Source organism: Phascolarctos cinereus, unplaced genomic scaffold (assembly GCF_003287225.1).
Source record: "Phascolarctos cinereus isolate Bilbo 61053 unplaced genomic scaffold, phaCin_HiC Scaffold_726;HRSCAF=1367, whole genome shotgun sequence".
NCBI classification, from domain to species: domain Eukaryota; kingdom Metazoa; phylum Chordata; class Mammalia; order Diprotodontia; family Phascolarctidae; genus Phascolarctos; species Phascolarctos cinereus.
The window spans coordinates 148,024,080-148,051,499 of record NW_027556098.1 but is presented as its reverse complement, the minus strand read 5'-3'; the positions used below and the strand labels follow the sequence as shown (position 1 = coordinate 148,051,499).

General features: G+C 38.1%; 1 protein-coding gene across 1 annotated transcript; it reads left to right on the top strand.

Moving 5' to 3' along the window:
* The first annotated feature begins 3,141 nt into the window (after positions 1 to 3,141).
* On the top strand, positions 3,142 to 25,469 carry DDX18 (DEAD-box helicase 18). The gene is made up of 14 exons (XM_020972923.2): positions 3,142 to 3,331; positions 6,682 to 6,873; positions 10,846 to 10,980; positions 12,561 to 12,696; positions 13,254 to 13,354; positions 13,489 to 13,688; positions 13,782 to 13,896; positions 15,332 to 15,471; positions 16,255 to 16,416; positions 17,335 to 17,487; positions 18,483 to 18,596; positions 23,227 to 23,283; positions 23,558 to 23,735; positions 24,844 to 25,469. The coding sequence occupies exons 1-14, from the start codon at positions 3,241 to 3,243 to the stop codon at positions 24,987 to 24,989; spliced, it is 1,920 nt and encodes a 639-aa protein (XP_020828582.1). The 5' UTR covers positions 3,142 to 3,240; the 3' UTR covers positions 24,990 to 25,469.
* Positions 25,470 to 27,420: the final 1,951 nt, after the last annotated feature.

Below are 27,420 nucleotides of genomic sequence, written 5' to 3'. Positions count from 1 at the left end.
ACTTTGGGTCACTTTTCAGATGGGAAAGGGAAAAGCAAAGGGAAAAGGAAAGGGAAAGGGAAAGAGACTCTCCAACAAGCCCAGTTGCTACACATTTGAGATGCATTCTTGCATTCTCTAAGGTTTTCACTGACCTCCTCCCAGTCAAATTCAATAGCTTTCCTTCTTTCTCTATGAAAGTATGTATCCATTTTTTAAAAGATGGTGAATTTATGCACAGCCCTCCAGTTCTCACCCAAGACAGAAGTCAAGAATTCAAAATCCGGATGTGAAAATGTAAATGATACATCTTTAATACTTTTAAAGACTGTCTGCTTAGATCTGTCCTCTTCCTTCCACTATCATTGCCACCACTCAAGTTCAGACATTTATTACTTATTGCCTCTTACCAGGACTACTACTTCCTTACTAGTTTTCCTGCCTCTAGTCTTTGCACTATCCAGTCCATACTTTTCCGACAGATCTGCTTCCCTTTTGAAACAAAAACAATAATGCAAGAAGAAATTTAAAAATTCCATGTAAGATAATTTCAGAATATATAAAATATTTAAGTCTGTATGCTAACACATGCAGAAACTATATGACTACAATTTTAAAAACAAGTCTTCACAGAAATAGACAATTAGAAAAAATATTAATTGCTCATGGCTACACCAAGTTAATATAATAAAAATGAGAATACTAACTAAATTGATTTATTTATTCAGTGCTATAATTTTTGGGTCAAACTACCAAAGAACTATTTTATAGAGCTAAAAAAAAATAATAAAGCAATTCAGCTGGAACAGAGGTGTCAAGCTCCCCCGAGAACACACAACCTGCAAAATGCCCTACTGCACCTGAACCAGACTGAAATATAATTGGGAAATGTTTAGTAAAATTAAAATAATAATAACAACTTACAACATAATGTTAATTTGTGGCTTTAAAATCAATATGTGGCCCACAGGGGTCTGTTTTTGTATGAATTTGACACCACTGATCTAAAGGAATAAAAAATCAAGAATCTCAAGGGAAATAGTGGGGAAAAAAAAGTCAGAAGGAAGGAGGACTAGCAGTACTAGATCTCAAATAATACCGCAAAGAAGTAATCATCAAAACAATTTAGTACTAACTAATAAAGAGGTTGATGGGTGATAGAGTAAGCAACAGACAGAAGAAAATCAAGACTGTAGCTTAGTGTTTAAACCTAAAGACCTGAGTTACTAGGGTTAAGGACCCACTATTTGACAAAAAATGCTGGAAAAACAGAAAGCAGTCTGGCAGAACCTAGATATAAACCAATATTTGCGTTGTTATTGTTTAGTCATCTCCAGTAATGTCTGACTCTTCGTGACCCCGTTTGGGGTTTTCTTGGAAAAGATAATGGTGTGATTTGCCATTTCCTTCTCTAGCTCATTTGACAGATGAGGAAACTGAAACAAACAAGGTTGGTGACTTGGCCAAGGTCACACAGCTAGCAAGTGTCTGAAGCCAGATTTTAACTCAGGAAGATGAGTTTTCCTCACTCCAGGTCTGGCACTCTATCCATTATGCCACCTTGCAGCTCCTTAAAACATCTTACAACATAAGATAAACACCACATGGATACAGGACTTAGACAGAAAGAGTAGCATGAAAAATCAGTTAGAGGACTAAGGAAAAAACCACCTTTCAGACGTAGGGATAGGGGAACAGTTCATAACCAAACAAGGATATCACAGAAATTAAAATGGATATTTTGATTATACAAAAGTTTAACAGATGAGGACAAATAAAACCAATATAACTAAAGTTAGAAGAGAAGTAGATAAATATGCAGAAAGTTTCTCTAATAATGGTGTCCTTTCCAAGATATATAAGACTGTATTCACATTTATAAAAACAAAGATCACTCTCCAATTAATAAAGGGACAAAGCATAAACTTTTTTTTTTGAGGCAATTGGGGTTAAGTGACTCCCGAGTGTCAAGTATCTGAGGCCAGATTTGAACTCAGGTCCATCCTGATTCTAAGGTAGAGTTCTATCCACTGCACCACCTAGCTGCCCCAAGAAATTCCTAAGGAAAATAAGCTATCAACAGTCATATGAAAAAATGCTCATATAAGAGAAATGCAAATTAAAGCAACCCTGAGGTTTCACCTCACCCCTATCACATTTAGCAAAGTTGACAAAAAGGGAAAGTGACAAATGTCAAAGTTGCTATAGGAAAAGTCAGAAGAAAACACTGTTGATGCAACTGTGAAATGATCCAATCGTTCTGGAAAGCATTTTGGAATTATGCCCATAAAGTTAATAAACTGTGCATACCCTTTGAACCAGTAATACTGCTAGTGACCTATATATCAGACAGATTAAGTTAAAAAGAAAATGATCCACATGCAGAAAAATATTCATAGCTTTTCTTTTTGTGGTGGGAAAGACATGGAAATTAAGGGAGTACCCATCAACTGGAGAATGACTGAACTAATATTATATGAATGTATTGGAATACTATTGTGCCAAAAGAAATGATAAAAGGTATGGTTTCAGAGAAACTTGACAAGACTGATGTAAAGTGATTGCATAGTGAAGTAAGTAGAATGAGAACAATTTATACAATGACAACATTTTTATAAAAGCAAACAACTTTGAAGGACCATGACAACATTGTAAAGACAAACAACTTTGAAGGACTATGAACTCTGATCAACACAATGAGCAACCAGAATTTCAAAGGACCAATGATGAAGCCTGTTACCTTCTAACAGAAAGGGGATCTACTCAAGTACCTAATAAGACAAATATTTTTGGACATTCTAATGCTGGAATTTGCTTTACCTGACTTCTCCCATTTGTTAGAAGGTTTTTTGTTTTCATTTTTTAGTGATGGGGAGGAAGGGACAGGACCAGACCAGAATGGCTGGAATCAAGAGCTTTTGCCGTCCCATCCGCATCGCGAGTAAAGGATGAAACATGAGAGAGATCTCCCCATCCCCAGGTCCTGGAGGCTGGGTTGGAGCAAAGGTATCAGCAGAAGCAACGCGACTTCCTCTCCCGCAGGGGACGCTCGTCAGGGCCTGGCTGCCAGAGGTTACCGTCTCACCGCCTGCCTTCTCCACCTGTCCCGGAAGCATTTGTCCTGTGCGCGAAGTGGTCTGACACGTACTTCCGGTTTCCGACGTGCCCCACGTGTAGACCGAGAAAGGAAGGGTCTGAGGAAGCGGCGACAGGAAAAAGACACTTTAAGCAGCGGCGAGAAGAACGGGGCCAGCCGGCAAAATGTCGCACCTTCCGATGAAGTTGCTGCGCAAGAAGATCGAGAAGCGCAACGAGAAGCTGCGTCAGAGAAACCAGCGGCTGAAGCAGAAAGGTGAGGTTTGGCTGGCGCGGGCCGCGGGGCCGCTACGGTGGCCGGCCAGGCTCAGGCCGGGTTTCCAGACGCTCTGGGGGTGCCCTGGGGAGGCGTCAGAAGGCCAGAAAAGCCCGATCCCTCCCTTCTTAGGCTGTTCCCAAACTGGTGGCGGGGACTGTCCAGGCTCTGAGGGCCGCCGGGGCATCCGGGGCTGGGCTGCAGGGGACGACGCGGCGTCCACCTCAGTCTGAGGGGAGGCCCTGGGTCCGGAGGCCACCGCCCCACTGGACCCTCCGCAGTGACTCTCCACACGAATCCCTGCTTCCAGGCCCGGCGGGAACTTTCCCGGGGACAGAACAGCCACCTCTTCAGACAGTCTGCAGGCCTTTACTAGGGGCCTACTCTGACAGGCCAAGCACGATACTAAGTCCTGGGAAAAGGAAGAAAGGCCGGGGAAGAAGCCCTTGCTGTCACTGTCTTAACTGTGAAAACAAGAATCTTGTTTCACTGTATTTTTGTGATTGAGGTTCTTTCTGATCCTGGACCAAAATCCACCTGTAATCTTTTTATGAGTAACAGTGACCAGGTACTCCCTGCCTGGATCCTTAGCTAGGGACCGATGTATCTCTCTTCTACCTTGTTAGTATATTCTAGGGTTCTAGCCAAAAGGTTGGCCTTCCCAAGCCAGCCCATCCACTTTGACTTCTCCCTTCTCGGAATACCAATAAACACTTTGCCTTTTCTTATATGGTGTACTGTATTCTCAGCTTGTTTTGTATGTTTTCATCTAAAACATGGGGTGTTTGACCTTTTTTATTTCTTGGACCTCTTAGGTAGTCTGGTGGAGCCTTCTTGGAATGTTTTTAAATGTTTAAAATTGTAAATGAAACTAATTATATTGAAATAAACGTGTTTTGTTTTGTTCTATCATCCAAGGGCACAGACCTTCCTGAAGTGGGATCCCCGGGTCTGTGGTTCCTAAGTTAAGAACCCTTGAAATAAGATATTGTTAGTTCCTCCAGGACGAGGATTTAAACTTTAAAAAAAAAACATTTTTATGCTTTCTTCAACTTTTACACATACCCTGCGTCCTCAGCGCTTAATAGTGTTGGCTATATGTAGTACAATATAGCACCAAGTTCTTGTTATTAATATACAGAATATAAGCTTATTTATTATATTGTTACGGGCTTTTTAAGTGTGGCTTAATAGAAAAGACTGAAATAAAAATCAAGAGATAGGTATTCTCATCTCAGTGCTGCTACTAAGTAGCTTTGAAACTTTGGACCAGCTACTTCCTAATTTGAGAGATCACACCAAATGAGTTTTATTACCAATTGTTCCTAACTTACATTTCTCTCTTTCCCCATCCCAAGCATCCCACATACTACTGTCAAGTTATACTTGATAATGCACATAGTTATGGTTATTAATAGTTATTTCAAACCTTTGCTTAAAAATCTTTAGTGGCTCCCTTTGCCTGTTAAATAAAATCTGTACCTCTTACCCTTCCCTTAATTGCTTCCACAATCTAGTTCTAACCTACCTTTCCAATCCTTCCCCCACTATTCCCCTATAAGCACTCTGTATATCCTAGTGGGACCACTCATAGTCCCTTCCCCAAACATGATTTTTACTAGCCTCTGTGTTTATTCTCATGCTATTCCTTCCACCTAGAATATCCTGTCCCATTTTCTCAACCTGTAAAAATCCTAATTATCTTTCAAGGCCCAATCCAACTAACACTTTATGAATCCTTCTTCATATACTGTGAGCTTAAAATGATTATTGGTACCTCACATATGGCACTTATGTAGTTGTTAAATATCTTAACCTTCCTTCTGAGCTATTCTGCAGGATACTTGAATTTATTGATTATGTCAGCACCTAGCAAATTGTTTTGTAGGAGCTCAGTAAATAATGGTTGTGTAAATAAATTAATGAATTGCTGCATGTTTTGAAATAAGGCATCACTTGCAGCAAGCATATCCCTATTCTACCCATTTTGGGTTGTAATCAAAGTATGTAAAGGCTGCTTGGAATATCAGCTTTTGCCTTCTTCCATAGCTGTGTTTGTGACAGCAAAGCTATACAAAAATAGCCTGTAACTCTTCGTAATCTCAGCCAATGTGGGCTTTGAAGAACTGAAGAACAAATCTGTTAGAATTATGCTTTGAAGATAATATGTGGTCATTAAATGTTGATTGATAGACGTCCTGAGAAACAGTGTGAGGTTCCCAGAAATAATGTGTTGAGTGCCTTGCCTGCTTTTCTTACTACAAAAGAATCATTATGTTAAAAAAAAAATCATGGATATAGAATTTAAAGGGACATTAGAGATATTCTAGTTCTGCTCTTTTGTTTTACAGATGGGGAAACTGAGGTACAGAAAGGTTAACTTTTCAAAAGGGCCTATGGGAAGTAAGTTTCAGAGGCAGACTACAGTATACAAATTGTGATTTGAATTATGTAAGGGTAATAAGCATTTTGGGTTTTCATTTGGATAAAGAAGAGCATATAAAATAGGATTATATTAATGGTAAATATTAGCTAAATGAGTGGTTTCATCAGTTGATAATTTTATGGGAAAATTTGGGACACTTAAGTGGCTGTAGAAATGACTTTAGGAGGATCAGAACATGATGTGATGAATGAACAGCCACATTAAATCTATCAGTCAAATATTTATTTTGTTGTTATTCATTTCAGTCATATCTGACTCTTTGTGACCCCATTTGGAGTTTTCTTGGCAAAGATACTGGAGTGGTTTGCCACTCCAGCTCACTTTACAGATAAGGGAACTGAGGCAAAGAGGGCTACAGGATCACACAAGCTAGTAAGTATCTGAGGCTGGATTTAAACTCAGATCTTCCTGAGCACTCTGTCCGCTACAGCACATGGCTGCACTTAATATTTATTGAGCTCCTACAATTTCTGTATTTTTTTTTGATCTGGTATAATTATATTCTTTTACCTGCTAATTACCATAATTATTCTTTTAGAATGTCAGGGACATATTTTAACTAGTTCTTTGTGGTGCCTACTAAACGTGTATAATAAGTTCTTATTAAAATGCCACTTGGTTATGTGTCAGGGGGTAGAATCAATGAGAGCTTCACTATTTTCTCTGTTCTTTATCTGAAGGAAGGAAATCTTGCCAAGCTCTCAGATTATTGAGCCATACAAAATATTAGTATGGTAAAAATGGGTTAGAGCTGTATGAATGCCACATAAAGTACAAGTGAAAAAAATAAAGTATTGTAGTTTTGGATAGCAGTCATAGGTTAATTCTTTAGCAGCCAAATTATTTAAATTATTAACTTACAGAATTTTAGAGGCTTACAACTTTGTCTTTGTTTTTTTGATAGAGGCCTTGAGGGCCAATATAGCAGAAGCCCAAGATGAGCATGTATCAGAAGAAATAGTAGAAGAAATAAAAGTGGAAAAATCTCCCAAGAAATCTACAGTATTAGCCAGTGAAGAATCAACTGCACAGCTCCCCAGTTCTGAATTAAAAAAGAAAAAGAAGAAGAGAAAAATAACAGCTGATGCAGGACCTGGTAGGTCCCCTCTTTTTTTCCTGGATTCTTTAGAAGCCATCTTTTTGTCATTGGAACTATTCATTTGCCCAGATGACTAAAACTTTATGGATTTACTGAGGAGGACAATGCATTTCCCTACCCAGCAGAGGTCCAAAAATTTCTGAGGTCCTTAGTGCTATGTCACTCTATCCATCTTGCCTCCAGGTATACCTACCTCTGTCTTCACAGAAATGTCAGTACCACTTGCTATATTCCCCCTCTCCTCAAGGGGAGATCATTTAGATAGTTTAGTGGGTGAGGGCCCCTAAACTGTCTACGTTGGCCATTGTAGAGCTATTTGCTTGTGTATTTGTGTTTTACCTTAAAAAATTATACCAAAAATTAGTTAAATAGACTTAATAACCTTGAAGAAAAACTCACAATAAAAAGAGTCATGTTTGAATTCTAGAAATAATCTTTTCTTTATCCCTGATTGGACTTTTTCTGTCAAACTAAATATCAGGGGAAAAAAAGTCCTGTCAAAGTGAAGCCTTCCCAAGCTCTCCCCTGAGCACTCTAGTGCACAGTGATCTCTTCCCTCGCTAAACTTCAGTATTGTCTTTGCCACGCATTTGGCCCTTACTGTCAGGTACTGTCTTGTGACATCCTGTTTTATTATTTAAATTTTCGTCAGTTTGTTTCCCCAGGCCAATTGTAAGTTATTTGAGGGTAGGGAACATACCTTGTTGCTTATCTTTATTCTTTGAATCATACTGTATGTGGAACGATTATTCCTACTCTCTACCAAGTTACTGTTTTGAAATAGGCATGGGTGGTGGCCTTTGAGGCTAAGAGTGGTTATGTATGAAGTGACCTTGGACAGGTTATTTCCCTTGTCTGAGCATCAGTTTTCTCCTCTGTAAAATGAGGGAGTTAGACTTTATGATCTCTTAGATCTGTACCAGAATTATGGGTTTAGGGGTAAAGGGAAGACAGTTGGAATGGCATAGTGAGCAATAAGGACTGTGACTAAATATTAGAGACAATTGGAGCTGTGCTGGGCAAGGAAATCCCCCAGGAAAGTAATCTGTGTTGTAAGGTCCCTTGTACTTCTAACTTCAGAAAAGTTATGGTAGCACTGTCAACACTAAAGACACTTGAAATTCCAGGAGAGCTTAACTTCCAGCCACTTGTGGGTCAGATGACTATGCATTGAGATAGTATCTTGAGTTTTTTAATTTATCCCCAAACTGACACATACATATAAATTTTTTAGGTTTTGATTTAAATTTTGAGTTCTTAAAGATTCTTTCGGTAGAACATAAGCCAAAGCATGTACTCCTGAACCAGAAAACCTTAAAGCATGGACCCAGTTCTAAATTGTGTCTGTCATGTGAGGACTAGCTCATTTGCAGTGAGTTATCACCAAAACATGTCACTATTTTTTTAGCCACAGTGGTTCAAGAAACTATCTGCTAAGGCATGGAAGAGTTGGATTCTACATCAGCGGACAGAGGGAGTAACTATGGTTGTGAGATTGTAGATCTTTTGAAATAGCACCATAGAACTTAAAGAAAACCTTAGAGGTTATCTAGTCCAATTCCATACTTCTGTATCTGTGGAAATGAGGCAGTACGTGACTTTTTTTCAATGGGTGATAGACACAGTGAACGTTACAGGTGTTCAGAGAAGAGAGACGACGAGGCAGGAGTGGTCTATGAAAGGATATTGAAGTGAGGTCTCTTTGATCGGCCTCTTAAGTTGGGGGTGAGCAAAACTTCAGGAGCTGAAGTTTGGCCTAAGCCTTGTAAGAAAAGTAGGAATTTTTTCCCTCTTCCTCTCAAAGAGGTATGGTTCCATTTAGAAAATAAATTGAACTTGATTAAAATTCCATTGATTTTTCTATACTTTTTGCTAGTTGATATATAAGTAGTTGTATCTCAGAAATGCACAGGGAGCAGAAAAATAAGTAATCTGTTCTTGTTTTCTGAACACAAAGACACTTAATACTTAAAAGATTATTGCTAAGAAACTCCCCTAGGTAATCTTTTGTTCAAGGCAGATGCGATTTCTAAGATTATTTTTTCCCTGCTGAATAAAACCTATTATTTCTGTATGTTTAGAAAGGAATTGCATGAATAAACACAAATTCAAATGAGAGAGGAGTAGGATTGGGCCTTCCAGTTTTAGTATAAACTAACCATGACCCTGCTTTTTTGTCATTGAAGTGAATATAGCAAAGGTTTGTGTTTGGAGTGTATTTTCAGGTGCTGAACAATTGGCTTGAGAGAGTTAGTTCTCTTTTTTGAGAGCTTTTTTTGGGAAAATGAGAGGTCAGGCAAAGGCAGTGTGCAGATGAGCTCACATTTCCATGGTCTTGAGATGATTTTGTTGGCTCAGCTTATGGCCAAAGTGACAAACTCAGAGGGTAAAACAGGAGTGAAGTGGGAAAAGCCCTGAACTCTGAGGCAGGACCCCAGGGTTCTTATCCCCACTGTCATTATTCCTTTTTTAACCGTTGACAAGTCAATTTCAGGGCTTTCCATTTCCTCACCTTTTAAATGAATGGGGTTAAACTAGATGATCTGTAAGAGTCCCAGTGGGCTTCAGTTTCACTTGTTTATAAACCAGTCAACATAGACTGGGGAAAATCAGAAGTTGGAGATACAACCAGAAATGGAGCTTGAGGCCAGATAGTAAGGGGGAAGGTGAACTTAAAAATAACAGCGATTTTTGTACTTGATCTCCCTCAAAAGGTTCTTTTTCAAAACATTCTTAATGTACTTCTTTTTGAGATTTACCATCTCTTTTTTTCCCTGGCTAATAGATTTTTACTCTCACTTTGCAAAAAAGACTTTACGGAAATTTTCAGATTTCATTGTATAGGGGGCAAGATCCTAGTTTACAAATGAGCATGGAAAAGCAAATGCAGCACATTTCTTTAACACATTATGCTAACAGAATTCAGCATTACAAGGAGGACTCTTGAAACCATGCATAATTGATGTCCTCAACTTGATTCGGTTTTGATAATACATGTAGAGGCAAAATAAAATTTAAAGCAAATCCAATTAGGGCTTTTCAGTTAATTGTATTACCTAAATGATTACATAATAATTTTCTGTATACTGAGCAAGATACCAGGGTGCCTGGTACTAATACGTGCTTAACAGATCCTTGATTGATTGACTCAGGGTAAGGAAGATAACTTTATTCCCCTTTGTATCTTCCTCATTGCTTAGTATATAGAAAGCATTTAATAAATTTTACCTTAGTAGAGTAGAGAGAAAGATGAGAAATATGAGGTAGAAACAAAAAGATATGACAGCTGATTAGACATGTGGAGTCAAGAAGACAGGTGTCCAGAATCCTGAGGGCACAAACTTGGGAGATTGGAAGGATGGTGGTGCTTTCAACACTCATAAGTAGGTTTTTTAAAATGAGTTGTGGGGTAGAGGGAGGGAGATGATGAGTTCAGTTTGGGTCATGTTGAGTTTGAGATATCTCTGGGATATACAGTTTGAAATGTTTAATAGACAAGCAAGTGACGAAAAGGTGATGAGCAAGACTGAAGCTTAAGGGAGAAAAGGAATCTATTGCTAGGGGATAAGACATGAATTCAAATGTAAGAAAAAGTTGCATGTAAAAATGCATGACAAGTAGAAAGACAGTGTTGTGAGAATTCAAAGGAGAGAAAAAAAATCTTCATGGAGCAGAGAATGGAGGAGATAGGATTTGAATCAGACCTTCAGGCATGAGTGGGATTTCAAAACTGTTTCCAGTAAAGTGACCTCATAAATTACTCTTATCGAAACTTGATATAGATAGTGATTTAGAGAATTGAAAATTATTAGCAAATTCAAATCAGTTTTTTGAATTCTTGAAATTTGTTTCCTAGGTTTGTTACATGTCTTCTTCCTGTGGGTTCTAAGAGAGTATCTGATTAGTTTTGTCTATTTTGAGAAATTTTATGATTGAAGTTGGGGTGGTATGGTGTTTTTCTTTAACCAGAAAACAAAATAGCAAAAACTGAAGACCAACAGGGATCTGATGAGGAAAGTGAGAAAGATCCCAAAATAAAAGAAAACACTGTGGAGAATCAAAAGGAGGATGCAGAAATGCCCAGCCTTCCTCATGGTCTAACAGGTAATTTTCAGTATGCTTTCCGAATGTAAACCTCCTCTCCTTTGCCCTCTTTTCTTCCCTGCCACTTTCTATCTCTTTCTTTAACATAAAATACTTTGATACATCTAATTGGAGCCAGGTTGGTGGCATAGTAGATAGAATACTGGACATGGAGTCAGGGAGACCTGGGTTCAAATCCTGACTGAGGCATTTAATAGCTTTGTTACACTGAGCGATTCATTTAACCCCTCTCAGCTTCACTTTCCTTATCTGTAAAATGGAATGGAACCCAGCTCATATCAAATGAGATGATATATGTAAAGCACCTTTAAAAAACTTTACAAATACTAGCAATTATTTTTACATTCTAAGGACCTCTAAATTCTTTTTTTCCTTTTAACTTTTTCTGCTTCTTATGTAATGTTGAATGAGTGTCCCTCTTTTTTCTGCTTCTGATTTCTTAAACATCCAAAATCCCTTTGATGTGATTAGTCCAAACACTTCTTTTAATTTTTTTAAATTTGCAATTTTTTTTTCAATTTGTCCCATTCTGCATATTTAGTCATCACTTGGAGATGGGTAGCATGCTTCATAATTTGTCCTCTGGACTCATGGTTGATCATTGCTTTGATCAGAATTCTTATGTATTTCAAAATTGTTGATTTGCGGTGTTATTTTACAGTTGTTTACAAAGTATTTTTTTTTAGGTTCTCCTCTGTTCATAGACATCTTCGCATATAATGCTAAGGCCATTGCCTTCATCATTTCTTATAGCGTAATAATATTCCGCACATTCATGTAACAGTTTGTTCAGCTATTCTGCACTGATGGATGCCCCCTTATTTCTAGCTATTTGCCACTACAAGAAGAGGTGCTGTATGTATTTTTACACAGTTAGCACTCTTTCCTATTTGGAAAAGTATGTGGTATTACTGGGCCAAAGGGGGTACACAATTCCAGGCTGCTTTCCAGAATGTCTATACCACTTCACACCTCCACCAAACAATACATCAATGTACCTGTTTATCTACATCCCCACCACCATTTGTCATTTTCCCTTTTTTGTCCACTTTGTCACTCTGGAACCTCAGATCCCTTTTGTTCTATCAGTTTCCAGTTCCTACAGTCCTTCACACTGGTGCCCTCTGATCTGAGTGACAGGACCATATAGTAAAAAAAGGACTAGACTTAGAGTCAGAATACCTGGGTATATGTTGGAACTTTAATGCTTATTAATCATGTGACCAGTGAAAGTTCCTGTAACTTCTCTGAACTTCTCTTTTCTCATTGGCAAAATGGAAATGTTGTAAGGAAAACATTTACCTTTAGTCATCCTTTTTTCATCTTGGTAACAGATCTCTTTTGATTCCCAACTCCTAACTTCACAACTTCTTATGGTTAGAAGTTAAAAAAAACTAATGTCTCTTTCCAGCTGCTATCATGCAGAAATAATGATTAAATCATGACTTTATTTTAAAAGGTTTTCCTAAGCTGGTCTCCTAGTTTAATAAAACTAAAATCATCAAAATGAAGCATTTAGTTAACTCGTAATGTTCATCTTAAAAGATAAAGTTTGCTAATAGTCAACTATTTCTATCTAGGGTCCTTTGAGGATATTTCATTCACTTCACTTAATAATATCGTCAATGAAAACACTCTGAAGGCAATAGCAGAAATGGGCTTTACTAACATGACTGAGATTCAGCATAAAAGTATCAGACCACTTCTAGAAGGCAGGTAAAGTGAACATTGGTATGTATTATGAGGTGGTACAGTACAGATAGACCAGGAGTCAGGAAAACCTGAGTGCAAGTATGACCTACGCTTACTAGCAGTGTGGTCACATCACTTTTTCTCTGTCTGCCTCACTTTACTCTTCCTCTAATATGGGGGTAATGATAGCACCTGCCTCCCAGGGTGGTCTTGAGGCTAAAAATGTGATAATAGTTGTAAAATGTTTTGCAAAACATCAGGTGTTATATAAATGGTAGCTGTTGTTGTTATTGTCACTAAGGCAATATGGTATCTTCATTTGGTGCAGGATGAATTACAGTACCTGTCTACCTTGATAAATATTTACATGGTATTTTAATTTTTTTTTGTAAAGCACCAAAAAATATTGAGAATTAACCAGTTAACAACTGCTTAGGAAAAAAGAGTAATAGATGTGTTACCTTGTAGATGATACATTTTTGATTTGGTTTGGTACTTTTCTAGAATGAGACAAATTTTTTTCATTCCAGCATTGTTAGTGTACTAGTCTAAATATGTTTTTTTGTTTTTTAAAATAATAGGGATATTCTGGCAGCTGCAAAAACAGGCAGTGGCAAAACCCTAGCATTCCTCATCCCTTCGATAGAACTCATTGTTAAGTTAAAGTTCATGCCTAGGAATGGTAAGCTCTCAATTTATGTCTGTTTTAAAATATAACTTATTTTTACTCTTGTGGCTTAAGACTGTTTGATTTTGTCATTATTTTCTAAGAGGTTTGGGCTTGGGGGTTTGTTTTGTTTTGTTTTGTTTTTTTAGGAACAGGGGTCCTTATCCTCTCACCTACTCGGGAGCTGGCTATGCAAACCTTCGGTGTGCTAAAGGAACTGATGTCTCACCACGTGCATACATATGGTTTGATCATGGGAGGCAGTAACAGATCTGCAGAGGCACAGAAACTTGCAAATGGGATCAACATTATTGTGGCTACACCTGGCCGACTTCTGGACCACATGCAGGTAAATATCATGCAGCTTGTACTTTATTTTTCCCTTCCCCCTAAAGAATAAACATGTAGATAACAGGCTTCTTTCTGCTTCTTTATTTTATAGAACACCCCAGGATTTATGTTTAAAAACCTGCAGTGTCTTGTTATTGATGAGGCTGACCGAATTCTTGAGGTTGGGTTTGAGGAAGAAATGAAGCAGATCATCAAACTTCTGCCAAGTGAGTTGAATCTGCATATAGCTTAAGCACTCTCATTGTGTTTGGGGCTTTGTGTGCTGCTAATTGGAGGTGGTAAATGATGTTGCCATTAATAAAATCTAGTGTTAATGATAATGAAATTCTAGGTGGGGTCAAATCCTAAAGTTAACTTCTCGATGTGGATTTTTTTTTTCCCAAAAAATAATTGAAAGCACAAATAAAAAAAAATTCCCCTTGCCTCTATTTGCTGGTCTTTGTCAAAACATTAAGCCACTTGCCTAGATGTGATACATAGAAGATGTATAAAGCTATTTCACAGACATCTAGGAGATTATTATCTAAGATAAAAGGCACAAACTGTCTCATTCCCTCCCCCATCCAAGTTATCTCCTTTTCCACTTAGTACTTCCCATGTATTCAAGTTATAAAATAGACAGTTATGTCTACTTTCCCAAAACATAGGCAAAAATGCCAATAAAACTCTGGTCTTCTTGTTCCTTTTATAAAGGCAACAATCCCATTTATGAATTTAAAATATTTCATTTTGGAGTGGGAATTTATTTTGCTAATTTGACATTTACAATTATAGATTTATGGATTGAGGTTATTAGCCATTTCTGAAATATAATTGCGTAAAAAGTAGTGTTTAGGGGCAGCTAGGTGGCACAGTAAATAGAACACTGGCTCTGGAGGCAGGAGGACCCAAGTTCAAATCCGGCCTCAGACACTTAATACTAGTATGACCCTGGTCAAGTCACTTAGCCCCAATTGCCTTTCAAAAAAAAAAAAAATAGTGTTTATCCGTCTTAATTAATTACTTTGACTGACATGATTGTTTTCGATAATAGATTTTAGAGCTAGAAAGGACCTCCTAGGCCATCTAATCCAGCCTTTCATTTTATACTTGAGGAGACAGGCTCAGAGAACTTAAGTGATCAGTCAGTCGCAGAGAAGGGTTTTAAAACAATATCCTCTGACTCCAAATCTAGAGTCTTTTGTATTGTACCCCGCTGACACTCAGGGTTACCTTTGTTTGGGAAAAATGAAATTTAAGTGATTTTGTCCCAAAGTCAAGTCCTTTCAGCTCAACTCAGTGATGAGCTGTGCTCTCTGCTATTTGAAGCTTTCATATTGAAATACATTAAATTTGACAGCTGAGTCAAAAAACAAAACTATTGACAAATGTCCAGGTTACCAAAAATGGGGAGGATAGAAAATAGAAATAAGGCTATAGATATGAAGGATAAGGCTTTCATTTGTGTAACATTCCATGCATTGACTTTTTGTTTGAATGTTGTTCTTTGCATGTATAGAGAAAAAATGAATGGATTTGCTAAGCATGTAAGTTTCATGAGATAGTCATTAACACTTTTTTTATGGGAAAGTTTCATTCAAGTGTAAAATAGTTGGAATTCTCTGAAAGGCTTACTGTATTTCTCTACCATCTTTGTTTTAGGACGCAGACAGACAATGCTCTTTTCTGCCACGCAGACTCGTAAGGTAGAAGATCTAGCAAAGATTTCCCTTAAAAAGGAACCATTGTATGTTGGTGTTGATGATGATAAAGATACTGCAACAGTAGATGGTCTTGAACAGGTAATTTTTGCCAGTATTTGGGGACATATATGCAGAAAGACAATCCCTGACCTCAAGAGACTTTCACTCTTACAAAAACTACATTGTGTAAGGACATGGTGGCTTTGGAAGAGCATTTTGGTCTGAAGACCAAAGGATGGATCATTGCATGGTAGGGCTAATGCTAGAAGAGAGAGACCTTATTGTCATTTGCCTTTTTCTTCTAAAAATGGAATATATACTAATGAACAAAAATCCATGGAAGTTGAGGTTTTCATATATTACAGTTTCTTCATCCCATCCAGAATTGGAACCAAACCATGGATGAGGAACTCTTAAAAATATCAAGGGCATAAAATATCTAGTGGTTACAGCAGGAAATTATTTGTAGTTAGAGAGTAGTTAAAATTATAACTGAAATGAAAAGGTCACTTAGATTATTTTGGGAAATCATTGTTACTATCATTGTGATGTTCTTCTCTAAATGTAGGTCGTAAAAATGAATACATAGGTGTGTGTTACTAGTGCTTTCATTCCAATGGTTGGAATACATCAGTGTGGGAATGGGTGCCTAAAGATTGCCCTTATCTTTGAATAGTTTCTTGTTCTTAACATGAGAAGTACTGGAAGAACCGAGCTGTGTCAGTTGACTCAGTGTAATTTTTTTAATCCATAATAAGGCAAAGAAAATAAGGTGAAATTTTTTTATTTTAAAGTATAATTGTAATAAAAAATTTTTGTCAGTTGATGCACCTGATTCTTCTAGTGTTGAGGTACGTAATTGTTCACTTGAATTGTTTTTAGGGATATGTTGTTTGTCCATCTGAGAAAAGGTTCCTTCTACTCTTTACATTCCTCAAGAAGAACCGGAAGAAGAAGTTGATGGTATTTTTTTCTTCATGTATGTCAGTGAAATACCACTATGAGCTTCTGAACTACATTGATTTACCTGTCATGGCCATTCACGTAAGTGTTCTGTTCGAGGATTTTTTTGCCCTTTTAAAAAAAAAATCTTACATTTGTGATGTTACAGACTAACAGTTCAATCTGATGCTCCCAACCTAATCTATGAACTCATCTGTTAAAGCTGATCAGCAAACATTTAGTTATCAGCTCTTGTATTCAAAGACTGTGCTATTTGTTTGTGAGAATACAAAGAGATATGAAGCACAGTCCCTGCCCTGATGGTGGAGAGCATAACTGTCAGTACAACACAGCTTATAAATGCCAGCTTGTGTTATTTCTGAGGAAGAGAAAGATCACTGGGAGCAAAGGAAGATTTCACTGAAGACATGGGACTTGAGCTGAACCTTTATGGATGGGAATTCACTTTGTGTGTTGGGGACACCGGGAGTAAATAGGTGTGACTTAGAAACAGTTTACCTGGGGTAATAAATAAGAGGCTAGAAAGGGGGACTGGGGCCAGATTGTGGAGATTCCTTGGATTCTAAGTTAAAGGAAATAATTTAGAAGGAGAAAGATCACTGAAGGATCCAGTGAGATGCATGGGATCCCAAACCACTGAAGGTGACATGACCTCACTACGCTTTCAGTGAACCTAGAGTGTTTTGATGCTATATGCTTTGGTTTTGAGTTACTGCTTCTATAACCTGACTGAAAAAGTAAGTCTTGAGGACTCAGATCCTTGAAAGGTTGAGTGTTATGTGGTTTGTCCCATTATTGTCTGTCTCAATGTAATTTGGTGCCTTTTGCTGTGTCCTGGAGTTTTATTTGAATGTTATAAAACAATCCTAAATTTTTTTTTTTAGATTTGAGTCCTTAGATTTAGCCTTTTTTTTTAAAAAAGATTTGGATCCCCATAGTGATTGCAGTATATTTAACTGCTCACAGTGTGGCTCAGTAATGCATTTCTTTTTAATCTAGGGCAAACAGAAGCAAAATAAGCGGACAACTACATTCTTTCAGTTCTGCAATGCAGATTCTGGAATTTTGCTGTGTACAGATGTGGCTGCTAGAGGGCTAGATATCCCAGAAGTAGATTGGATTGTTCAGTATGACCCTCCAGATGATCCAAAGGTAATTGTTATCCTTTCTCTTCCAGATATTATCATATATGGATGATTAATTTTCTGAATTGTTTATTTTTCTTCTTTGTAAGATAAATTTTTTACAAATAATATCCTAACAAATGCTATAGTGTCCAGTACAGCTGGAAATGACTTTGACTACATTTCACAACAAATATCTTTTCCCTAGGCTTTTTGATTAATGTTACACAGTGAAGTAAATCCACAGTGTTAGATTTGTTCTGATATATGCTCTTGCTTTTGGAAGACACATTGCTCACAGAGAGAGGCATTAAGGTGGCACCGTGGAAAGTGTACTAGGAAGAAACAAAAACTTTATTAAGAGAGTACGTGAAACTTTACGTCAATACCATACACTTCATGTAGATGCTGTAAATTCGATGGATTGTAAATTACATTATATCCTAAACATGAAAAACTGGTATCAAGCAAGTTTGCAGAGGCAGCATGGTGCAATGAATGGAGAAGTGGCCTCAGAACCAAGGAGAAGTGCATTCAAGTCCTCCCTGTGATAAGTCTTGGCTCAGTAACACTGGGCAAGGCCCTTGGGCTCTTAGTGCCCCAGGCAGCTCTACTAGACTAGAAGTTGCCCAGCAGTCATCAGTCAGCATTGATAGAGGGAGTTTCTTCACCAGAAACCTTCCTACCCATAAGAATTCACAGACTACAACTTTAGGACCTCCTTAGGCTTATGTTGTTCTTGCCTCCTTTGTCTTGGTATTCACATTATGTTCTTTTGACATAAATAGGACATTGAAAGAAGGTAGCTATTACTGATTTTTTAAGCTAAAGATTGTTACTCTCATAATCCTGTTAATCCTATTTTATACAAAAAATGAAATTGAGAACAAATATGCCATCCGTACAAATAAGAGTGCAGATGATGTGCCATCATTAACAGATTCTTGGAAATTAACAGATAAATTGCCAGCATATTTTTACATGGGGCCACATTTTAAATCATATTTCCTTTTTCCATTTAAGGAATATATTCATCGTGTAGGTAGAACAGCCAGAGGTATAAATGGAAGAGGTCATGCTTTGCTTATTTTACGACCAGAAGAGTTGGGTTTTCTTCGTTACCTGAAGCAAGTCAAGGTAAGGAAACATATTTTAGACCTGGAGGAGGCCTTAGAGGTTATTGATTATCTGTTCTAACTTATTCTTACAAGTGAAGAAGCTGAGGCCCAAGAGGAATAAAGGCAGTTTGCTTGGAAAATCTTAAATTAGGAAAAGTCTAAATTAACCTGCATATATGAAAGAACATGTAGACTATGGGACTGTGAAGACTCCAGCATGTCTATAGAGCTGTGGGAGGTAATGGAAAGTGCTGGAGTGGGACTCAGTGGCCTGGGTTCCAGTCATAGATGCGATACTTACAGGCAGTGTTTTCTTGGCGCCCCTGCTGTGAGCTACTTTCTTTGCCCATAAATTGGGATAATAATACTTGGAGTGTTTACCATGAAGGGCTGTTAGGAGAAAATGCTTTATAAACCAGAAAGTACTATATAAAAGTGAGTTATTAAAGCAGTTTAGTGTGTCTAAAAACATTTTTTGATCTTTTCAAACAAATCTCTAACATTGTAATTTTATTGAACCGCACAGAGTTTATCAGAATATTGCCTATCATAAAAAAATCCTTATGTGACCATTTAACTAGCGCTAGTTGTTGACACAAAACTCTACTGAACACTATTGGAGAGGAAAGTAAATGGTCTTGTTTCTGCTGTCTATAAGTGTATTGTCTAAAAGTAGAGATTCATCCAGTTCATTCACATGAAGTGTTGTCTACTCTGCTAGGTGCTAGAGATGCAGTAACCAAGTAGTCCCTGTCCTCAGAGCTTACATTCCACTGCTCACAAATATAATACAAGTTAATTTGTGAAGGAAGAAAATAGGTTTGCGAGGATCTAAAAAGGTGTCAAGGAGATGACACCTGAGTCTTTATGGAAGGTAAATACTGAGAAATAGAAATGAGACTGTAATGCATTCCAGTTATTACTTATACAAATGTACAGATAGGTAGTAGCTGGAATGTTATATGCCAGGAACAGCTCATAATCCAGTTTGACTGGAAAATAGAGGGAGAAGGGAATAATGTGAAATAAAGTTAGAAAGATAATGAATGCAGATAGTCAGAAGCCTTAGGTGCCAGACCAGGTGGTTTATATCATATCATAGAGTCACTGAAGGATTTTGAACAGAGGGGTGACATGGTCAGACCTTTACCTTAAGAAGATTATTTTGGCAGCCTTCTGTAGAATAAGATTGAAGAAGGTGGAGAAGCTAGAGGCAGGGAGATGTGTTGGGAGGCTTTTGGAATAGTCTAGCAAGAGGTAATGAGGGTCTGAACTAGGGTTGTTCCCTTGTGAAGTAAATAAAAGTAATAAATGCAAGAGATTTCATGGAGGTAGAAGTTATAAGATTTTGGCAGGTAATGTGATATATTGGGATAGAGAGAGGCAAGATTCAACAATGATACCAAGGTTAAAAATCTGATAGAGTAGCAGGATATCTTCAGAAACTGTTTAGTGTGGAGCTTGGGGTGAGGGAGATGATGAGTCAGATCATTTGCAGACTCATCAGAGACACTCAAATTCAAGGTACAAACAAGGCATCCTGGTGGAGATAGTCAGCAAGTAATTGGTAATGTAGAATTAGAGTTCGAAAGCAAAATTGGGGCCAAGATATACAGAATTGAGTGTCATTTTTACAAAGATTATAATTGAATTCACAATGATGAATGAGATCACCAAAGAAGAAAATGTAGAGAAGGGAAAAGGGCCCAAGACACAGGTGGCAGGGTTAAGGGTGGGAAGTGATCAGGCAGTAGAGAAGGAGCCCACAGATTAGAAGAGGTTGATAATTAAAAAGAAGGAATGATCAATAGGGTAAACTCCTTGAAGAAACAGGGGGATCAGATAAAAGTATAAGTAAAGATGTTGGTTTTGGAAAAGAGAAAGTGCAACTCTTTCTCAGAGTTTAGAGCAAAGGTAGAAAAGATAGATGAACATAGAATAGAGTTGTGAGGTGTGGCATAGCAGAAATTTAAGGGAATTCATGCAAGTGACCTTGATATTCTCACTGGCACAAAGTGGCATTGAAACAGCTGATCGGGGGAGGATTTTAGCCAGTGGATGATTTGAAAGATTGCTATGTAACATGAGAATCAGTCCACATGATTGTTTACTTCTTCCAGCAACATTTCAGCATTTCAGAAGTAAGGAGTGGAAAGCATGGATGGAGGGGAAGTAACACAGGGTTGATGGCTGGCAGAGAACAAACAGTGGAAAAACGAATCAAGAGTGACGTGAATGCATTGTTAACCATATAAGGAGATCATGATTGTTGAGGTAGTAAAATGAGGCCAGAGCAGATGTGATGGACTAGAGATAATGGTGAAAAACAGTAGATTTAGGAAGCTTGAGTTAGGAGGAAAGATGGTAGGACATTAAAGTACACAGTAGCACAAAGAGGAACATTTCAGAATTCAGGATAGTAGTGGTGTGTACTTTTGAGTCTTGGTGAAGTGAGAGGTGTGACTCACCCCAGTGAGTGACTGGAATAGAGAGATTTAGGTCATGAGAATTGAGGTTGATGAATTGGGAGGCCTTGGTGTTCGAGGTGACGTCACCCTGAATGTTGAAGTCTCCAAGAATAAGGTCAGGAATTGGGATGGACAGGAAAAATATAAGCCAGGTATTGAATTACTTAAAGTAATTAAGGTAAAGTTAAGCTAATAGAGAGCCCTGTAGATAACAGCCAAATGGAATGAACCACAAAGGAGAAGTTTCTGAGTGATATCAGCAGGTAGAAGATCTAGAAGCAGCCATAGAAGAGTGGCTCTCTTGGGGTTAAATGTTAGGGCAATGACAGAACAAGCAGCCTAGAAAGGATGCCCAAGGATTGAGGTCTTTTCCAGGGAATTCCAAGTTTTCATGAGCATAAAATGAAAGAAGTGTGAGAAAACTAAATCAAATTCATTGATTCAACAAGCATTTGTTAAGCACCTACTATGTGACGAGGACTGATAAGACACTAGGTAGAGTTCCCCCCCAAAAAAAAAAAACTTCCCCTCAGAGAGCTTACTTTCTATTGGGGAAAACAACATATATGCATAAAAGCAAATACCAAATCTATACAAATGAAGGTGAAAGGGAGTTTGTGAAAAGTAGAACAAGGGATCCATAGGGCATGGTGAAAAGGGGCTATAACATATTGCCGAGCTGGAATGAGATAAAAGTACAAGAAGAGGTAGTAGGGAAAGGAGGGCTTTGTCTTGCTGGACTTTTTATCTGAATCACAGGGACTAAGAAAACGGGAGGTAGGAATTTGCCAGCCATAGATCCAAACTAGCATCAAGGGAAAGGGGAGAGGCAGCTCTAGGATAACATGATCAATAAGAAGGCTGGAAGGGCCATATGGAGAAGGTGGTAAAGATAACAGTCTACGTCCGTGGTGATGGTGGCCCTTACCTCCCTGGGCCTGTGGCAGCAGAGAGTTGGAGCTCATTTTTCTGTTGGTGATGATGGGCTCCAGGAGGATCAAGCAGGCTGTGGAGCTGCAGGTGGCAGTGGTGAAAGCCCAGCCCCTCAGGGGGAGCCAGGGCTACCTTGAGAGGAGTTATGTATAGTTAAGTTATGCATAGGGTTGTGCCGTAACTTCACAAAGTGGTTATCCAGTGACAAAACCTGCCCTCCACGCAGGAGTGTATTATCACCATAAATTAGAATTGGTGCTGATTGCCACCCCTCATCAAATGCCTGGCACGTAAACCTATATTAGAATAGCCTATGAGTCGTCATAGATGTTTATTTGGGAAGGGCTTTATCTGCTTTCCTTTCTTCACTACATTGAGCTCATTACTCCCTGTGGCTCAGACAAGCAGTTTTCCCTCCCTAAAGTATGGAAGACATTGTGACTTTGGTCCCCCAGAAAGGATTTGGCTAGGTTCTGGTCAAGACTGAAGTTAGCTCAGAGCAATAAGCAAATGTTTCAGTGTAGTTTGGAGCAGTAGTTAACAGAAAAGTTTATTTTATGTCTCCAGAAGATAATGTAGTGTGGACCAGACTGCCTATTAGAAAAATTGGGGGGGCAGCTAGGTGGTGCAGTGGATACAGCACCAGTCCTGAAGTCAGGAGGACCTGAGTTCAGATCCAGCCTCAGACCAAACACTTGACACTTGCTAGCTGTGTGACCCTGGGCAAGTCACTTAACCCCAATTGCCTAAAAAAAATAAAATAAAATAAAAAAGAAAGAAAGAAAAATTGGGCAAAGTTGAGCCTATAAAGTAAACCATATACACAATCTCCACATGTTCCTGTTTTTCTCTGTCCCTTTCCTTTCCTCAGCTTTCATAGCAGCACTTAAGGACAAATGATCTTCTCCTGGAAGTCAGCATAGTGTAGTTGCAAGAGCAATGGAGCAGGTGCCAGAACACCTGTATTCTAATCCCAGTTCTCCCATTCACTAGCTAGATGACTTTGAATCAATTACTTCCTTTCTCCGAGCTTCATTTGCCTCACATAGGAAATGAAAGAGGACAGATGGGATGAACTCTTTAATTCCTTTCTAGGGCCAACATTTTGGGATCTAACCCGAAACATTCAAAAACCCATAGGGTTTGCAACCCCACTGGAACATACCAAAGTATTACTCACCATATCTTAAACTTGGCCTTTGATTTGTTCTGGTTTACTAGTATTGGCTTTTTTTCCCCTCTTTCTAGGTACCATTAAGTGAATTTGAATTTTCCTGGTCAAAAATTTCTGACATTCAGTCTCAGGTATTTCATTTTTAAATGTCTATAACTATTTTTTATGTGCCCAGTTCCTCATGTCCCTAGGATATCCATCTTCTGCATTGAACTTGCCTTTAAAAACCTTTAGTCTTTGTGATAACATGTTTGAAAGTCTTTTTGGATCTTTGGAGTTATTTGGCAAATTTGAATGGATAAGGGCTGGGCAAGATAGTATCGCTGTATATGTAATGAAATTTGTATGTTTGAGGAAAAGTAGCACCTTGGATATTACAAAATATTTTGCTTCTTAAAATTTCAGTTGGAAAAACTAATTGAGAAGAACTACTTCCTTCATAAATCGGCACAGGAGGCATATAAATCCTATGTTCGAGCATATGATTCCCATTCTCTGAAGCAAATCTACAATGTGAACAGCTTAAATTTACCTCAAGTCGCTTTGTCATTTGGTTTCAAAGTACCTCCATTTGTTGACCTAAGTATCCTTTGCTGTGTTCTTATATCAGCAATCTGAAATCTCAGGGGAGTTTTTAAGTGAAACTCTCCTAGGCTCAACTGGCAAGTTCACGTGTTTTGGTCCTAATAGTTGGGTTTGGGTGCTTTCTGGGTAAGTATTAAATCAGCAGTCTTTTTCTGCTTGGGGTGTTTATACTACTGAGTGGGGATGCCATTCATGTGACCTATCATGTCCTGTGCTACACACATGGGAAGGATAACTTAAAGGAGATGATGTAGTATCAAGGAGTTTGGGCACAAGAGAAAGGACAGAGTCAATTCTTCCAGCTACTTTCTGAAGAGGATCATTAAGTTTGCAGAAGGAGGAACTGGAACACTAAGTGAGCTGGACCACACAAGATAGCATTGTGTAGTATTTATGATAGGAAAAGGAGATCATTATATCACTATCACAGTTGGTAAGTGAAAGGAGTTTGGTGCACCAGCCAGCTCAAATGAGGACACCATCTAACTAATTTTTGGTGCAATTGGGGGGGAAATGATACATGGAAAAGAATTGCTTCTTTATGTGACTAAGTGTCCTGAATTAATCTCCCCCACAAGAAATGGAAACAACTACCCACTTGCAAATTGAGGCTATTTGAATATATGTCAGCATACTTCAGCTGTTTATCCCAGGACTTAATGAGAGTAGTTTTAACAGTAAATTTTTGTAAGTAGTGGAAATGTCAGCAGGTGTGCTGGGTTCAAAGTCACAAGTTATCATTGGTGTGCTATTATGCATAGTCTTGTATGTATGTCTCATGATTTTCTGTAAATTACTTGTATTTATTCTCTTTGTTGTATTTGGAGCAAGAGAAGTAGCGTGGTTTGAATAAACAATGGAGTTGGAGTTTTTAAAAGCCCTGTTTGTAATGTAGGTTCTGCTATTTGCCTCCTGGATAGGTAGATCCCTTACCCTCCTTGCCTTTGTTTCAGAGGCTACATCAAATGATTCATAAGAATCATTTGATACTGAAAGACCACAAAATTGTGGCTTGGAGCAACTGGTTATTACTGTTACCTAGTAAATGTTAGATTGGAAGTCGTGTACTTTTCAATTGTCTGCATTCCTTAACATTCACTTTTCAGATCTGAACAGCAGCCAGGGGAAGAGGTTGCAGAAAAGAGGTGGTGGTGGTGGTTTTGGCTACCAGAAGCCCAAGAACGTCCACAAGTCCAAAATCTTCAAGCACATTAGCAAGAAGAAATCTGATGGCAGGCAGTTCTCTCACTGAGGCAGCAACTTTTCTAATCTTCAATAATTTTGTCCTCAGATAAAGACTTGTCTTCATCGCACTAACCATGGAATATTTACAGTGTTCAGGATTTGAATTATGATCTCATTTGCCGCACTTAAGTGCAGTGGCTTCAACCAGTTTTTCTTGCTGAAAAACAGTGAGATGAAGCTAAGTTTATCTTGCCTTCTAAAAGGCAAATGACATTTCCTTTTCAGTGGACATAACAAAAACAAAATTTTAACTGTAAATTATATTTTTTCAAAGAACTTATATTTTCAAATTGTAAACAATTCCATTTCTCTTTAGAGCATTTGTCTTGGTCTGGTAGCCTATCATTCCTTACCATTGTTTTTTGAGAACTCTGTGGCTTAGATTGCAATATCAATGACCTTTTAGTATATTCAGGGACATGAGGGTCTTCTCGGCTAGCTCTACAAATAAAGGCCTCAGTCTGTTCTGCTTGTTTCTTGGATAATACAGATTGTCTTTATACTTTCTAAATATTGTCTACAAAATCAAAGGATCTGTAACATTTTGGTTTTGGATTTGCGGTCAGAGGACCAAGATTCAAATCCAGACTACTTCTTTGTACTCTTTGTCCCTTAAGTTCTCTTGGCCTCAGTTTCCTTATCTATAAAATGACGGGGTTCCAAGATCCCTTCTAGCCCAAAACATAATCCTATAGTAACTTGTTAACAAACTTCATAAATTAAAAACTGTTTGCACTTCTTACCATAGTAATAGATTACATGAAGAAGATATTTCAGTTTCTTAGTATTGACCTGATTCATTAGAAGCATCTATAATGTATCCATTTCTTTCCACTGCTATACAAATCTATGGTAATCTGTGAAAATAAGATATGCCCCACAAACAAATACCAATGTTTATTCCAAGGCTTAAACTAGGGATGCTTTATGGAAACCTGGGCTCAATTTGCATCTCACCTCATATTCTTATTGGACACTGAGCAAGTCGCATAACATCTCTGAATCTCAGTTTCCTCTGTGAGCATCAACTGAAATAATATAGGTAAAGTATGCCAATCTTAAGATTCTGTATAAATGTCAGCTATTAATATTGTGCTTCGGTTTAACAAAACCTTGTTTGTAAAAGCCTCCAGTGTTTGCATCAGTCAGTCAAAGATGTTAATCACAAATTTTTTAAATTTTAGTAAGATCAGCGCAAATACTTTAGGTTCCTTGAAAAGCAAGTCCAAGAGAACTGGAAACAAAATAAATGCTCTTCACTTGGGAAATAGCTGAACAAATGGATGTAGCGAATATTAACTGCACAATAAGAAATGATGAATATGAAAACCTCAGAACCACGGGAAGTTTTATGTGAACTGATCCTAATAAGCAGAACAAGGGAAGCAAAATGTATGACCACATGGAAAAGAGGGGGGAAGTGAAGGCTGTAATTATAATAACGGCAGAGTGGAGGCCTAGGGAGTGTAGTGGGGGGGGGGGGTTGGGTTGCTGAACTACTTAAATCTTTTTAAAAAATCTATTGTTACAGGGGATAGCTCAGTGGTAGAGGTTGGGAGGGATAGATTTAGAAATATAGGGGATATGAAAACAAGATTTCAATAAAAGTGATATTTTTAAAACAAAACACTGAATTCCAAGTATTGCTAATTTCTGGAAGGAAAATTACCTGTCACAGATGCATAAAATTTGAAAGGAGTTTGGGGGTGAAAATAGGAGAAATTAATGTCAAGTGTAAAGAACTTAGGAAAAGTAGAGGTCAGAAATGAATTCAGTTTCATAGACTTTTTCACTAAATGTTTTTTTGTGTGTCAGACAATGTGATAAGATATTTTCTATCAACTTGGCACCTTTCTTGAACAGAAGGTAAATAGTCTTGCCCTTGCATCAGTTAATACTTGATTGCACACAAGGCATTGTACTGCCAATGTGAGTACACAAGGGAGGCAAGCTTTTCTCTTCATAATTCAGGAATTCTGTGTATCATGGATATATATATTGGTGCTGTGATGGGGGATGGGTCTCAGAAACCATACCTCAGGAGCCTCTAGGTGTTTGTCTGGATCCAGTGAGAGTAATGAGAGAAGATAAAATCAGAGGTTGGGAGGAGTCCCTTGCAGGTTTTCAAGAAAACATGCATCACTTAACGTAGGCAAGAGTAGAATACTTAATATCTATTCTGTGGTGCCTCTTATGGAAGCCAAGAGGGATTGAAGCAAGAAGTCATCTCAAATTAACCAAGTTAGACACACTGCCTTATTGTTTTTTAAGAAAATACATGCACCCCTTCATGAGTCAGGGTGTTGTCGAGGTTAAGCAAGGAATTTAAGGAGACAAAAAGACTCATTTGCAATCATGTAAGGGACTCCTCCTCCCTCTCCCTCCCACCACCTCTCACCTTTTCCTATGACCTGCGTAAAAAGTTGTGCCTGGTCAAA

Bases quoted from the DNA above. Each gene is read 5' to 3' on its own strand.
- DDX18 (XM_020972923.2), top strand. From the start codon at position 3,241: ATGTCGCACCTTCCGATGAAGTTGCTGCGCAAGAAGATCGAGAAGCGC. The intron at 18,597-23,226 runs GTAAGGAAACAT...CCCTCTTTCTAG, and splicing joins GTTACCTGAAGCAAGTCAAG to GTACCATTAAGTGAATTTGA. The intron at 23,736-24,843 runs GTATCCTTTGCT...TTCACTTTTCAG, and splicing joins ACCTCCATTTGTTGACCTAA to ATCTGAACAGCAGCCAGGGG.